The sequence below is a fragment of the Schistocerca serialis genome, chromosome 6 (genome assembly GCF_023864345.2).
Source record: "Schistocerca serialis cubense isolate TAMUIC-IGC-003099 chromosome 6, iqSchSeri2.2, whole genome shotgun sequence".
Classification (NCBI taxonomy): domain Eukaryota; kingdom Metazoa; phylum Arthropoda; class Insecta; order Orthoptera; family Acrididae; genus Schistocerca; species Schistocerca serialis.
In genome coordinates this window covers 125409383-125425310 of record NC_064643.1, presented here as the reverse complement: position 1 = coordinate 125425310, position 15928 = coordinate 125409383, and the positions used below count along the sequence as shown (strand labels likewise).

At 42.2% G+C, this 15928-nt stretch overlaps 1 protein-coding gene across 3 annotated transcripts in view; it reads left to right on the top strand.

Moving 5' to 3' along the window:
- The window catches only part of LOC126483960 (inactive dipeptidyl peptidase 10), a 1424293-nt gene extending 1414736 nt beyond the window's left edge, over window positions 1-9557 (top strand). For all 3 annotated transcript variants that reach the window (XM_050107257.1, XM_050107256.1, XM_050107255.1), the window contains exon 18: window positions 6290-9557. In XM_050107257.1, coding sequence (XP_049963214.1) covers window positions 6290-6397 — 108 coding nt within the window. In that variant the 3' untranslated portion in view covers window positions 6398-9557. The remainder of the gene's footprint in view (window positions 1-6289) is intronic.
- Window positions 9558-15928: the final 6371 nt, after the last annotated feature.

The following is a 15928-nucleotide window of genomic DNA, read 5'->3' as shown; positions in this document are numbered from 1 at the left end:
CGATTGTAGTATTCACTTATGGGTGAAGGCTAGTGGTCCTTCTTCTTTGGAAGACTGTCGCATTGTGGGTGATTGTACTTTATATAATCATTGAAAGCAGTTCTCAAAATCGGCCCTTTCAAGGGCCACAAATACTACACATTGACCTTGCCAAAAGCCGAGAAGCGATTCTTCTTGGCGTTTTAGCTCTCTGGGGCACTCTGTGACGCTCTCTGGTGCACTCTGGGATGCTCTCTGGGCTGCTCAATAGATGTCGAGCACAGTCTTTGATTGGTTGTCTTCTTTTTGGCGCGCAATTCACGAAGCAAATACCGTCCGCACTGGCGGAATGTTACGTGATACCACGTACTTATACGTTTGTGACCATTACAGCGCCATCTATCACAAAGCGAAAAAAGTGGTCCAACTAAAACATTTATATTTCTTTACGTACTACAAGCATACGTAATAAAAAATGGGGGTTCCTATTTTAAAAAATGCAGTTGATACCCGTTTGACCTATGGCAGTGCCATCTAGCGGGCCAACCATAGCGCCACCTGGTTTCCCCCTTCAAGCTAGACGAGTTTCGTTCTTTGTAGTTTTTTCGTTTGACGCTTATTTCGTGAGATATTTGGCTCGGTCACTATCAATGGACCACCCTGTATAAATGGATTAAGTAGGTAGTGGTCCAGTAGTTATCATGACGCCCCAGGTCAGCCAAAGGCGCTAATGCGCTGCTTCCTGGACTCGGGGTAGGTGCGCCAGCCCCGGCTCTAATCCGCCCGGCGGATTACCGACAAGGGCCGTGTGCCAGCCAGCCTGGATGTGGTTTTAAGGCGGTTTTCCACATCCCACTAGGTGAATACTGGGCTGGTTCCCACGTCCGGCCTCAGTTACACGACTCGCAGACATTTGACACACGTTCGCATTATTTCATGATTTACACTAGACACAAACAGCTGGGGTACACTCTCTCGTGCCGAGGGTATGGGGTGGCGACAGGACTGGCACCTGGCTACGCCTTCAAATTAACCTTGCCAAATCCGATTGTAACCACGCCGACCCTGCGAAAACTGCGGGACACAGGCGTTAGCAAAAGAAGGAGAGTCCAATAGTTATCATAGTGACAAGCATTATTCGCAAGTAGTGATATATATACTGACGGAAAAAGTCTCAACACCAAAAAGGAGCTGTGTGTCATAAACAAGAGGTCTACATCTGAAAAACGATGTCTATTCAAGTTTCGCATCAGAGTGGTGCTAGTAGCGCCACTGTAAAAATGCAGATCACGTTTCCTTTACCCGTCACAGGTTCGAGTCCTCCCTCGGGCATGGGCGTGTGTGTCGTCCTAAGCGTAAGTTAGTGTAAGTTAGATTAAGTAGTGTGTAAGCTTATGGACCGATAACCTCAGCAGTTTGGTCCCGTAAGACCTTACCACAAATTTCTATTTTGTTTCCTTTATATACGCGATGTAACGCTCGTGAGCGTTAGTTACCTTTGAGATTGGACGAGTTTTGTTGATGCCAGTCAAAAATGCCTTTAAGGCCACAAAGACGCCATTACCAGCAACTCACTGAGTTTGAACGATATCGCTTAGTGGGGCTAAGAGAAGCCGGACGTTCCTTCTGTGATGTTCCAGAAAGACTTGGCAGGACTGTAGCCACTGTACGTGATTACTGGCAGCGGTGGTCGCGAGGGTGTACGGTCCGAAGAAGACCGGGTTCCGGGTGACCACGTGGCACAACCGAACAGGGAGGAGCACCGAGTCCGGTGTATGGCTCCGACGCATCGCACTGCATCTGCAGAAGCAATTTGAGCAGCAGTTGGCCCACAGTGACACAACGAACTTTTACAAATCGGTTACATCAAGGACTGCTCCGAGCCAGACGTCCTGCAGCGTCCATTCCACCGACCGTAAAGCACGGCATGTGCAGCTGTGATCTATGTTGCTGCCTCTGGATCGTGGGGTCCCAGATTCGATTCCCGATCGAATTGGGGATTTTTCTCCGCCCAGACACTGACTTTTTGTGTTGTCCTCATCATTTCATCCACATTCGAGAAAGTGGCGGTGCTGGACAGTGAGAAGATTGGGGATTTGTACGGGCACTGATAATGAGTAGTTGAGGGACCTACGAACCAAATATCATCATCATCCAAAGGAAAAAATTTGGAAATTTGTGGTAAGTCCTTTGGGACCAAACTGCTGAGGTCATCGGTCCCCAGGGTTACGCAGTATTTAATCTAACTTAAACTAACTTACGCTAAGGACAACACATACACACATGCCCAAGGGAGGACTCGAACCTCCGGCAGGGGGAGCCACGCCAACCGTGGTAAGGTCCCCAAGACCGCACAACTACCCCGCGCGGCATCATCCATGGCACCGCCATTTGAGACATCAATGGTGTCAAGCGAGAGGTCATTGGAGGGCAGGATGGAGGTCTGTTGTGTTTTCTGATGAAAGCTCGTTGTGCCTCAGTGCCTGTGATGGCCCTCGTTGTTTAGAAGTAGGCCAGTTGAGGGCCTACAAACATCTTGTCTGCGTGCAAGTCAAACTGGACCTAAACCTGGAGTTATGGTCTTGTCGCCCACATGCTCTACAGAGCGTCGACAAGCTGCCTCGGTCTGCTCGATCACCAGATCTGTCTCCAGTCGATCTCATGTGGGATATCATTGGACGACAACTCCTGTGTCATCCGCAACCAACATTACACATTCCTGGCAGCTCTGCTTCAGACCAGATGGCCTTAGGCCGTTTGCCTGTTCCCCAGTTGTAACTAGCCTCTGCCTCCGTCTATTTTTATTCTTCCACATTCGCAAATGTCTCTGAGCAGTACGGGACTTAACTGCTAAGGTCACCAGTCCCCTAGAACTTAGAACTACTTAAACCTAACTAACCCAAGGATATCACACACATCCATGCCCGAGGCAGGATTCGAACCTGCGACCGTATCGGTCCCCACATTCGCACATTCCCACCTGACACAACTACTTCTCTCATCCTGACAATCAGGAGCAATTAAAAGATATTAATACAGTGAAAAGAGACAGACACAGACAGCCTGAGGGCGTCTGCTTTGAAGCAAAGATGGCATTCAGGAGAGCAGTGGCAACTGTCTTACGCATTCTGCCCTATAGCAGAGCTAAAGCACAAAAGATCGCGATATTCAAGCATGTCTCTCTGCAGGCATACGCGGGAAGCAGTCACACGGCCTCTCGCCCATTGTCCTGCCTGGTTATTCCAAGAACGCTGGGCTATGCTGCTTATTAGTACAGGCTCTGTATATATATCTTATAGTGATTATTACATTTTTGACGCCATAAAATACGAGATGTAAACATTTTGATGTATCCTTTTGCTAGCGTTACTATTTAATAAAAATAAAATAAGGCTTCCTTCTGATACCAAATATGTTACAGTAAGTCAGAGGAGAATTGAGGACTAGAAATTGTAAATGTTCTAAATGCCTTAAAAATAAAAGCGTCTTCAGTGCTACTGTGTCCTCGATACATTTTTGCATATCCCTTGGCTTGACCCAGGTGCCAAACCACTGAGAAAGTCTTTCAGACATGAATTAGTATGCGATGTTTGGTCTTTGCGCCAAACTGTGCTTCCCTCTGCAGTTCCGATAGTAAAACATATGAGAAATGTTTTTTGTTGGCTGCATTTCCACTTGTTAAAAACTTAATGATGTATTTTTGTACTTCTATTATCAGAAATAAAATGTAGTGTATCAGTATTAATAGCACCTGGAACAAAGTTTGTCGAAAATTGACATTTTTTAGACTGTGGCTGTGTGCAAAACACAAGCTGATTCTTGCAAAAACGTAAACAACAAGCAGCCGCTTTTAATAAAACTTCACAAATAGCGTCGTTACCGGTTTCGAACCGATAGATTCGTTCTCAGACGGCTGTTACGTTTATATTACGCTAGCTGAGTATCTGGCATTGCCTTGGTATGTATTTATCCCAAGCTTCTGTTAGTCCATCTCGTTCTTCCCCTTTCCTCTGTCCATCTCCTCCTCACCTTCTTTCACCATCTCATGGTCCCTCCACTCCGCCCACCCCCTCCACCGCCACCTTGTCCACCTCCTACTCTTCCCACTCTCTCTGTCCTTCTGCTTCTCCCTCCTCTCTGTCTTTCAGCTCCCCCCCCCCCCTCTTCCCTCTGCCCACCTCTCTCAATCTCTTCCTCCACACCCCTCTCTCTCTCTCTCTCTCTCTCTCTCTCTCTGTACATTCCTCCTCCCCCTGTCTGTGTCCATCTCCTTCCCATTTTCTGTCCATTTCCCCACCCACTGCTCTCTCTACATCTACTACTCTCCATTATTTTTGTCTATTTTCTCCTCTAGTCTTTCTCTGTCCGACCCTCCTTACACTCTCTTTGTTCATCTCCTCCTCTTCCCTTTGTCTGTCCATTTTCTTCTCCCCTTATCTCTGCCCATTTCCTCTTCCCCTTATCTGTGTCCATCTCCTCTGTCTCCCTCCTCCCTCTCTCAATCACCATGCTGTCACCCACACCCCAAGAGGAAGTTGGTGGCTCTTACTCCCACAGCATTTCCTTCCAGATTGTAAGTAATATGTGTACGAAGTTTGGCTGAAATCGACCCAAGAGTTTAGGTGGAGCTTTCCACCTGCAGCTTTGCACAGATTCGCACATGTCACACAAATTTCACCTACATATTTGTACACATATTTCACCTGTATCTCTAGTGATTTTGGTCGTGCAGTTTCGTTTTCATGTAGCTCAATGTTTATGACGTCATATCTCCTGAGATATATGTCGTACGAAGGTATAACTTTGCACGTACATTCAGTGGTGTATTTAGATACTCGAACAGAATTAGTAGTAAAGAAATAAATTAAAAGTCGTGAATGATGCGACAGTTTTTCACGAATCGTAGTGTTTATGAGGTTATTACTCCCGAACTGTATGTTGTACAATGAAATATTTTTGCAGGTACATTGAGTAGGATATGCCTGGGCATATGATGGGAATAGCGTTACTGATAAAGAAGTAATTAATTAAAAGACTTAATGCTGATGTGGCAGTTTTACTGCATGAACAGTGAAAAATGTAATAAGTGTTGAACTTTTTACTTTTCATCGTGTTGTGGGGAGGAGGGCGGGGTTGTCAATGAGGAAAAGTCTCTGAATGTTTCGAAATTACGCGTTAAGTTTCTTGCAAGTTACTAAGTGCTCTCATTTCCAAATACTGGTGGTGGTGGTGGTTAGTGTTTAACGTCCCGTCGACAACGAGGTCATTAGAGACGGAGCGCAAGCTCGGGTTAGGGAAGGATTGGGAAGGAAATCGGCCGTGCCCTTTCAACGGAACCATCCCGGCATTTGCCTGAAACGATTTGGGGAAATCACGGAAAACCTAAATCAGGATGGCCGGAGACGGGATTGAACCGTCGTCCTGCCGAATGCGAGTCCAGTGTGCTAACCACTGCGCCACCTCGCTCGGTTTTCAAATACTGGGTTAATATAATCTGGCTATTTTCGTGTCGTGTCATGAACTTCGCTTCCTTTCCCTCCGCCATCCCCATCCTTTTGAGAGGCAGGTGGTTCTTAACCCTACACCGTTTCTTTCCAGACACCGTAAGTGATATGTGTACCAGTTTCGCTGAAATCGATTCGTACATACATTTTTATAATATGTATGGATTTGTTGCTGTTTACACTAGCTATTGGAAGAAACCAGCCAACAACTAACGTAAACAAGAACAAATATAGCACAAACTTGAACAGCGTTCTAAAGACGAATGTCGCAGCTCGAAACTGGTCTAAGGCGTCTTGTCACGGTTCGCGCGGTCCCCCCCCCCCCCCCCCTCAGAGGCTCGAGTCCTCCCTCGGGCGTGGGTGTGTGTGTTGTGCTTAGGTTAAGTTAGATTAAGTAGTGTGTAAGCTTAGGAAACCGACGACGTCAGCAGTTTGCTCCCATGAAATCCCACCATACATTTCCAAAAAATTTCGAATCTGGTAACGGCACTATTTTTGTAAATATGAAGCACTATTAACGGAGGCTAGTTGCTTTTTCCTTTTTTGCAAGAAGCTGCTTATAAAAACTTTCTAACTGGCACGTAGGACGATTTGGTTTCCTCGTATGGCTCGCAGCATGTTCTTAATAAATTATTTGTCTTCCAATGTCTGCTTTTTTGCGGTGGTGTCAGGCATCGCTTAGTAAGCCAAAATATTCAGAGAGATCAACTCAATTCACCATTTTCTTCCAAAAGTCGTTCAAGGTGGAAAGAGCCGTGTCGTGGCGTGAGCAGCGCACCTGTGATCGGTGGCGACGTGTGTTGCAGAGCTACGCGGACGAGGGTCACCTGCTGCAGGGCGTCCTGGAGCACGTGTACCGCTCCATGGAGGACTTTCTAAAGGAGTGCCTTAAACTGGACGTGGAGCAGTCGTGAGGTGCCGCCACGCCGCCTTACCCTGTGCCGAGCCACGGTCAAGGTCGTGAACCAGAGACTCTACTCGACTCTCGCGCGTCGTCCATCTGCTATCGTGTGGCAGTGACAATAATGCTACCGCCGCCGGCGGGTGGTGCATTCTGCAGGTGAGCCAAGCGAGGCGGGACGGTACTTCGCAACGTGCGGGCACAATCAGAGAAGCAGACAATCTCCGCGCTGGTGCACCTGCGGACGGTGACGGTCGTCGGAACGAAATGGCTCTTCTAAATCTTTATCGCCTTTGTATCGAGGCATCACGTTTTTCCCATTTTCTTAAAACTAACTCAATACAATCAAAAGTGCATTACGTAAGTACGGCGGAGTCTTCATATTACGTAACGCTACTATCTACTCCTGGTAGAGGGGGGCTTCACTCCACCGTCAGAGGCGCTCGTCTTCAGCCGACTAAACGGCAAGACTGACGAGACGAGTAACGTCAGAGTATCTTCAGCATTTGCCACGGGAAATCTCTCGCTCAGTAAGAGTAAGCGCAGGTGACATACTCACCACAAAGAAGTAGTGTCACTGGCCTCGTCTTTCCGTCAAGGGTGCAAGGGGCCTCGCGGCTGTGCAAACTTGCGGCGTACGAATGGAACACGCATTCCCACAACCTCTCTCCCCCCTGTGTTTGCGCAGCCGCCGCCATAAGGAACGTCATATTCTTCCCGTGGAATGTTGATTTACAGAAGTAGCGCCTTTTTTAATACTCTTAGATGGATTCTGATCATTTACGCAATAGTTCACTTGGCAATAAGCACGACAAATAAAACATGCATATCACTCATTTCTGAACTGAACATTTTCTGAGATACGTATTTTTGAATACTGATCTGTGTGTACCGTTTAGAAGATCACTCGTTTCTCTTCATAACGAACGCGGAATCTGTCAGGAAAGATAGAGCCTAAAGTTGTCCTTCTGCTTTAGATGTACGTCACACAATATACTGCCGAATTCAGCAATAGCGGTCAATGCAGCGTTACGTAATCTTAAGACCTTGAACTGTTGTTAAAGAAACCTTCTCCGCTTTTCGTATAAAATCAGACTACAAGCTTCAGAACGTTTCCACTAACGTAAACCCAGTCGTAGAACTAGAAATAAGTTTTGTAGAAAGGCACTTGGTCTTACACACTTGTCTGGAAATGACTGGTAAACAGTACAATATGTAAATAGGACACAGGCAGTAACAGGGCTTCGTAGACTAGGAAACACAGATAGCGGGAAGTGAGCCAGACGGGTCGTGGTGAGGTGAGAGGGCTTCGTGTCATTGTCAGCTCGTGTCCCAGTGCCTGCAGACACACACTGCGTTTCCTCTGAAACGTACACATATTCTCAGAGCCTCTTCTATTAAAGGAAATCATAAGCAACTTCCTTCCCACCAAATAAGTTTCACTGTACTACACCTGATGAGCTTACTATTTCCCACTCACCCACTACATAAAGACTTTTACCTGAGCCTAAGTTAGTTCACTGACGCATACTTGTAGCGCAGTTGAGGACCCATAGGGTTTACACAAATAAGTACAAATTCTAAGTACTCACAATAAAAGATGTAAAAAGGATGAGAGCGTTGAGTCACGTATTTAATGCGTTAGAAACATCATACTTAGCTTTTGTGGTGGAACTGAAAAAAGATGCGTAAATTAAAACTGCTAAATATGCGTTGCATCAAAGCGAGTGTTATACTTTTACAACTTGGGTTTTGTAAGTTATCTACTGTCAATTGTTCAGCTTAAAGTGGTATTTATGTAATAGCCTTCTAAACCAACTCAGGTTTATTCTTCAAGAAGAAAGTGATAGTTTTGGAAAATAATATGATCGGGCCTTATTATTAACTGTAGCTACAAAATAGAAGAAGTAACTAAAAGTAGAAAAGTTATGACACGAATGACATTTTTCGCAAATTTTTCATTTCTGTGCTCTCTGTGGAAGAGAGTATGGCCTACTTTGTCAGTGTCTTAAGTAAATTGTTTATTCTGAGGCTAGTTCATCCGTGGCAGTCGCCATTAACTGTACGTGGCCTACTTCTTCGTAACTTCGGCGGCGGGTTTCTACCGTGACGCTGCACGCCTAGTAAGGCAGATTTACGTCACAATCGTCTTTATGATTTGGCAAGAAAATAACGAAACAGTTTTAATAGGGGAGGCTGTGATTTTTTTCAGGTTTTTTCCATCGCGTTGTTTCTTATTTCTTCACATTTGTAATGATATGCTTAGACGAAGCTCGCGTAATGTTCTTTACATACATCTCGAATCTGCCTATACAAAACACTAAGTTAAGTACTGTGTAGAATTGGATACTCAGAAGATTTGTTCATTTTTATACAGTGCATTGTTACCAAATAAAAATGTTACACAATGAATTGTAAAAGGTTTTTAAATTAAATTATTTCATTTGTAAGTTTCCTTCCACAAAAAAAAAAAAAAAAAATTGCTATAGTTTCTTTGGACGACATTCTCGCAACCGATTGCGTCTTGGATGTCTGGTAGTTAGTCTGCTAATTACACTCAAGGTAAGGTTGTGTTCATAGATACAAGACAGTGCCTCTATGCTCCTGTTTTATCATATCTTCACTGTAAATTTCACGTTCATCGGACATTCTAATATTTTATGCTAATCAATTCAAAGAATGCCTCAAACATTTTTAAGTGGGTACCGGGGTTTGCAATGCAAGCGCTACATTATACTTGCTTAGATCTCTAAACAACTCTCTGAAGTGTACAATCGTAATAGACTGCAAACCAATCTTGTATTCAGTCGTACTTTTTATACAATAGAGATGTAACAAAAAAGCTTCATACTGTAATGAGTTTGAATGGGATACTTGTAAGTGATTTGTATAAATGATAACCGTACACGTGTGGAACATTCGGAGAAACGAACGTTTAAGTCGGCGTGCACAATGGCTCGCAGTTCTTTAATTTTCGGCCTACGTACTGCGTGTCACTTGCTTCCCACTAATCACAAAGCTGAAACAGGACAGCCATTTTGGCACACAGTTGGTTTATCTTAGCCTACTGAAATATTTCTCTGAATGTTCCACAGGCGTACAAGCTATGAATTTCCAGTACACTCAGATCGATTTTTGTAAACGTTATTTAATAAATATTGTTGTGAGCTTCACATTATTTCAATAACTTTGGAATAAAAGTAAAAAACAGTAAAGAACCTTTTCTTGAGAAAATGTGCTATGTCTAGTTACCTAGAAGTAGATTTTTTTTCAAGCGCACAGTTTCTTACTACCCGCAGTGAACAGATAGTTTTAAAAGTTTTCGACAGTCTGAATTGTGGCTACTGTGGGTCTACAACTCTACCTTCCAATCACGATACACACCAGATGGCACGTTATGTGAGATGAAAGGTAGGTAATTTCCTTCACTACACGTCGCGGTCACGAACACTGAAAAACAAATTCAAATAAAATAAAAGAATTCAGTTGCTGTAGCAGTAATTTTAACGTGAAGAAGGTAACCCCCCCCCCCCCCCCTACGAGGTGTTGTTAGATAACTCAGTTGAGAAGGATACTTATTTCGGACCGCACAGTTCTGATAATTTCCCTCTCTTACTTGATTGCTTGAAGTCTCCTTGTAAGAGTAAGTTCATTTTAGACGCTTAGCTCTGGATAGACAATAAGTGGAACAGTAAATAAATTATAAAACTGTTGAAATTTTACTGAAAGCGCTCAACAACGAAGATTTAACAGATGATGTAAGTAAATACCTGTATGCCTCACCATCATTTAATTCTTACAATATTGTTATTAGACTTTATTTAGTTTCCGATAATTCCATGTCTTAATGTAGTCTCAACTTTTCTCAAATGGCATCAGAACACAGCTGAAACTAGGAATTTAAAATTTATTTTTTAACTTTCATGTACTTCTATAAATCATTCATTACGAATAATAAAATAATAACTGTTGTCAGAAATGATTAAACAAAATAATCTCAAAATTTATTTTCAGTATTGGTACCGTATGTACTCAGCAGCATAAAGATTTCTCAAAAGGAGAGACATACTTTTAATCTCAAATGATACAGCACAGCAAACGGTCGTCCTTTTATTTCACGTTTCATTAGACAATCTAGCTTTCGGCTAATGCCTAGCCATTAACAGTGCACTAGTGCATTGTACCGTCCGCAGCTCCTGGTCTCGCGGTAGCGTTCTCGCTTCCCTAGCACGGGGTCCCGGGTTCGATTCCCGGCGGGGACAGGGATTTTTCCTGCCTCGAGATGACTGGGTGTTGTTGTGTCGTTTTCATCATCATCATTCATCCCCATTACGGTCGGAGGGAGGCAACGGCAGTAAAGAAGTATGGGACCCATCATCAGCAGTGCATTGTACCAGTGCATGTCCCAGTACGTCAGACCCTGTTGTTCGAGCTGCTGCCACAGTTCATACTGAAGTCTTGAACGTATTGTGAAAGAAGCCCCAACAACATGATGGGACATGCACTGATACTATGCACTAGTGCACTGTTAATGGCTAGGCACTAGCCGAAATCTAGATTGTCTAATAAAACGCGAAATAAAGGGACGACTGTTTGCTGTGCTCTATCAGTTGAAACTCATTTCACAGTAATTGAGTGCAATTTCCCAATGGAAATTAATCAAAAGGAACATTCGAGTATTTCCTGATGTTATACTCTAGGATGATCTAGCCAATTCGTAACGCCGTCATCGCAAGAAACTTGTTTGTAACAGGTGAGAATAGTTGTTCACTAGGTGAAATATGTATATTAAGAAACAGAAAGACCACTCAGGTTCTTCTAAGAAAGAAACCAATTATGTCTCTGGAATTTTGCAATAAACTAGTGTTCAGATGATGTTGTTGATTTTGCATACAGCAGAGTACTTCCTTCTTCGGTCCATCTTACGAAAATCATGTTAATTTTTTTGTTTTTAGATGTTGTATCGTGTTTCACATTATCTGCGCATTTCCCTTCAAAAAAAGTAGAACACCAGTTTATTGTACAATGTACCATTTGCATTTCATATAAAATATTTTCATTATTTCTTTACTATGTTATTTGGTATTATGACTACTTTCAGACTTTGCGTTGGTATGCGGATAAGCACAGTTTGACATTTCGAGTTTGCCGCTGGTATTGCTGCTTGTTGCATGACAGGGAGAACACTAATTTCACTGCTATTAGCCAGGTCCTTTCTGATTATAAATTTATGTAGTTGACCACGAAACACTCCAAAACAACCAATAAAGGAACAACCAATAAGGTGAAAATCTTCCTTCAGCCGCTTGAAGTATTGGCAATGATTTAGATAATATTTAATTTAGGCCGAGACATTGGTATAATCAATTTCAATCATTTAACGTGGAAATTACTTTCAGAAGAGTTATTTGCATATCGCACTCTTTTTAATTCATTGATCTAGCGACAATCTTTCTATCAGTTTTTTTTTTTTTTTTTGCCCAGGAGCTAATGATCAAAAGCGTTGCAGGACCCTTTATCAACTCCGCCAATATGGCGAAAAGACCCCTATCGAAAACTAAGATGTCTGTATCCGAAATGCGATATCTTCGCATTGATGCAGCCTGAATTTTGATGTTTCCTCCCTTTGTCGGATTCTGCGGTTTTTGGTTATAGCTGAGATACTCTACCTCAGTATGGATGTTGCTGAATAAAGTATTTCAGCCCCAACGGTGTTAAGAGTGACACGTACCAAAATCATTGCGTCCTTTGTGTTTGGTGAACGTCAACCGAAGTGCATCGAGTGCAGGTGAGTCTTTATTGCAGAGTAATTTTTCCTATATAGTATGGTTCTGTACTGGTTCTTTATTCTTACGACATATTATTATACGTCTGCTGTCCGAGGTGTGTTTTTAATTCTTTATTTATTGTTGTGTTTATTTTTGTTTTGACTGTATGTCAGTTTCTTTAACCCAATGCCCTTCTTTGTAGTAGTTGTTTCCTCTAATTAATTTGTGTCTAGAAATTTAGCTTACAACTACAAGATTATTATAAACGATTGAAACTATTTCATAAAATCATCCAGACAGAATATTTTGTGCTTGAAATGCATTAACATCAGTCTGCGGTAACAATGCTCATTCGATTTGTGTGTGTCTGTGTGTGGTGTGTGTGTGTGTGTGTGTGTGTGTGTGTGTGTGTGTGTGCGCGCGCGCGCGCGCGCGCGATTATGTTAAAGAGTCAGTCTTGACGACTCCTCTGCCTACAAACCTGCCAGAATTACGAGCTCACATCAAGAGCGCTTTTCAACACACTCAAATGGGATATGCTGCGCCCCACATGGGAAGTCGGGAGATCTTTATTATCGACTTGATATCTGCAGAATGAATAGAGGGGCACATATGGAGCACTTGTAATACGTAAAAAATCTTTTCGAGTTTTCCTTGTGTGTGCAAAACCCTGTGGTAAAATGTCAAATAACGTAGCTTCACAAAATCTGTGAAACCTCCTCAATCACTTATACTAACCCTGTGTGACAACAATTACCGGCAATACATTGTAGTGGATGAGTGATTTTGGTACTTGAGAAAACATTTTTCGAAAAGCTCAAAATTTTGCCGCCGTACTCACATCTGAAGGCGGTTTGCTGAAACCGAAACCGATCAAAATTTTACATGTTAACTTATTGGATGCACACGGACAATACAACTTGTAGCACAGCCCTAAATCACAGGTGAGTTCCCTGGAGTAGCACAAAGTCATGCTTTACAATATAGTATTACGTGTTTGTGAGCTCTAAGTAACTTTAACACAGTATACGACTGCACACATAGCAGTAGCTCTCGATCATACTACAACCCCGTGGTAATTTTTTTCCAATTTTTCTTCTTCAGTTTCCATAGTCAATAGTAAGAATATGTTTTTCTGTTTAGTTATCTGTGGGAACCATATACTCAAGTAATCCGAATATGTTACCAACGCAATAGTAACAATGAAGTAGCCTATACTCCAATGTTTTCAGTATTTCAGTAAATTATTTTTCTCTAAGTTGATAAGTACGTCACATCTATTGATGTTATCCTTAGGAGACAAAATACTTCCACATAGAAATTTCTTAATGTACAGCTACTACTTCACTCATTTACTTGAAGATGGCTCGATTTCTTCTTTTGTGGTGTTTTACCAGTGCCTCAGTCAGTTAACAAAATACAACTAACTTCTTTGGTTACAACGTATCTCAAAGAACCGAAACCCGTTCAGACAAAATATTATTTTAATATTCAACAGACAGAGCAATTACACTCACGAAGGTTATATGTATTTTATTTCCCAACACTCAATATTTCTGCAGGCAGATTAAGGTATCTGATTTCTGTACTGCTCCAGAAATATGAATAACTATTAACACGTTTCATTACTGTCATCCTTTCTCGAAAGGTTCCGTCTCCCAAACTTCAGGGGTCAAATTGTTACAGTAGCTAGAGAACTCTAAACAGGGTACTTTGAGGTAGCGAATCAATGGTTGGAAATGAATGTTTACTTCATCAGTCGAAAACAGCAACTGTGGATTTTGTAAAATGTATTTCAGAACATCCACAGTATGAATTTTTTACTAATAAATAACAGTTATTTTTAACGTGTAGACAAGAGAGAATACATTAATATATTTCCTTTTTGACTGATATAAAACGACTCACACCTATACGAACAACTTAAAGCTCATGGCGCTGTGCGTTATGACGACCACAAGTGTGTAGTCATATACTACAACATAACCCATTGACGGAACTTACCCCTTGTTTAAAATCATTTGTCTTCATTAATTGCACACGTTGTCTGCGGTAGGAGTTGACGAGTTGTGTACAACATGAATTCGACAAGCGAATTATCCCCAGACTTCAGGAAGAAGGCAACAACACCAATCCCAAAGGAAGCGGGTGCTGACAGGGGCTTTTATTACCAAACAATCAGTTAAATAACTTATGGTTGCAAAATACTGACATGAATTATTTACAGAATAATGAAGAAACTGGTATAAGCCGGTCACAGGGAAGATCAGTTTGGAGTCGGGAGAAGTGTAGGAATCTTTGAGCCATGTTGGTTGTATGACATATGTTAGAAGACAGGCTGAAGAAAGGCAAACCTACGTTAAAAGCATTTTCAGATTTAGAGAAAGATTTTGACAGTGTTGACTGGAATACACTCTTTGAAATTTTCACGGCATCAGAGACAAATTACAGGGAATGAAAAGTTACCTACGACTTTAATTAATCTGTACACTGAGCTGGCAGTAAAGAAAACCACAGACAAATTTGGAAAGCGGAACGAGGAAGAAATATAAAGAAATGAGAAAAAAAATTGGTGGTTTGCCAATGATGTAATTCTGTCAGAGACAGTAAACTACTTGGAAGAGCAGTTGAACGAAATGGACAACCTCTTGAAAAGGGAATATAAGATGAACATCAACAAAATCGAAAGAAGGTTAGTGGAATGTAGTCGGAGTAAATAAGACGATGCTGAGGGGATTAGATTAGATAACGACACATTAAGAGTAGTAAATGAGTTTTCGTAATTGGGCAGTAGAATAACTGAAGACGGCCTAAGCAGAGAGGATATAAAATGTAGTCCGGCAACGCCAGAGAAAGCGGTTCTGAAGAAGAGAAATCTGTTAACATCGAATACTGATTTACATGTTAGGATGTATTTTGTGAAGGTATTTGTCTTGCGTGTAGGCTTCTGTGGAAATAAAATGTGGACGATAAACAGTTCAGTCAAAAAGAGAACAGCAGCCTGTGAAATATGGTGCTACAGAAGAATGCTCAAGATTAGACGGATAGATCACGTAACTAATGAGGTGGTACTGAATAGAGCCGGGAGAGAAGAGAACTATCTGCCACCACTTGACAAAGACAAGGGATCGATTGACAGGGCACATTCCGAGAAATGAAATAGTCTTGATGATTCAGGATCTAGAAATAACAGCAATAAAAGCCAGACAACGAATTGCACTTAAGGGACAATCGCGTCAGTTGGTATGCAGTATCGACGAATAATTTAAGAGGGAAACGGAAAATTAGGGACCTCTCTTGACAAGTAGTGGCGCGAGCCACAACCGCAATTAGGGTAAGGAAATGTCTGTTTCTCGTATTGGCAGTGAAAATTACGAGACGGACAGAGTAAATGAAGCAGGAAGCTCATATCCTCAGTCAAAAGACACAGGAAGAGAAAATTGAATCTTTTGTAAAATCTATATTCTTTCACTGAAGATGTGAATCGGCCTCATGTCTACAAATATAGACTACCATTACACGGTACAGGGCACTCTGCTTCAGATTAATCTTTATACGACTTTGCGTGAGCTCTGACTAATGGGGGCAGTAAATCATAGTTGCGACTGCTTCTGAAGACCGTCTTTGAAGTACAAGGGTATTTCGTGATGAAAAATGCTAATGCAGGCAGCAGAAATAGCTACACGGCGATGCAGATTCTTACATGCAGCGAAAGGCATTTATTTTGGGGAAGTAATCTGGATGGGTGGAATGTAATTAAGTGTTGGTCGCACTGT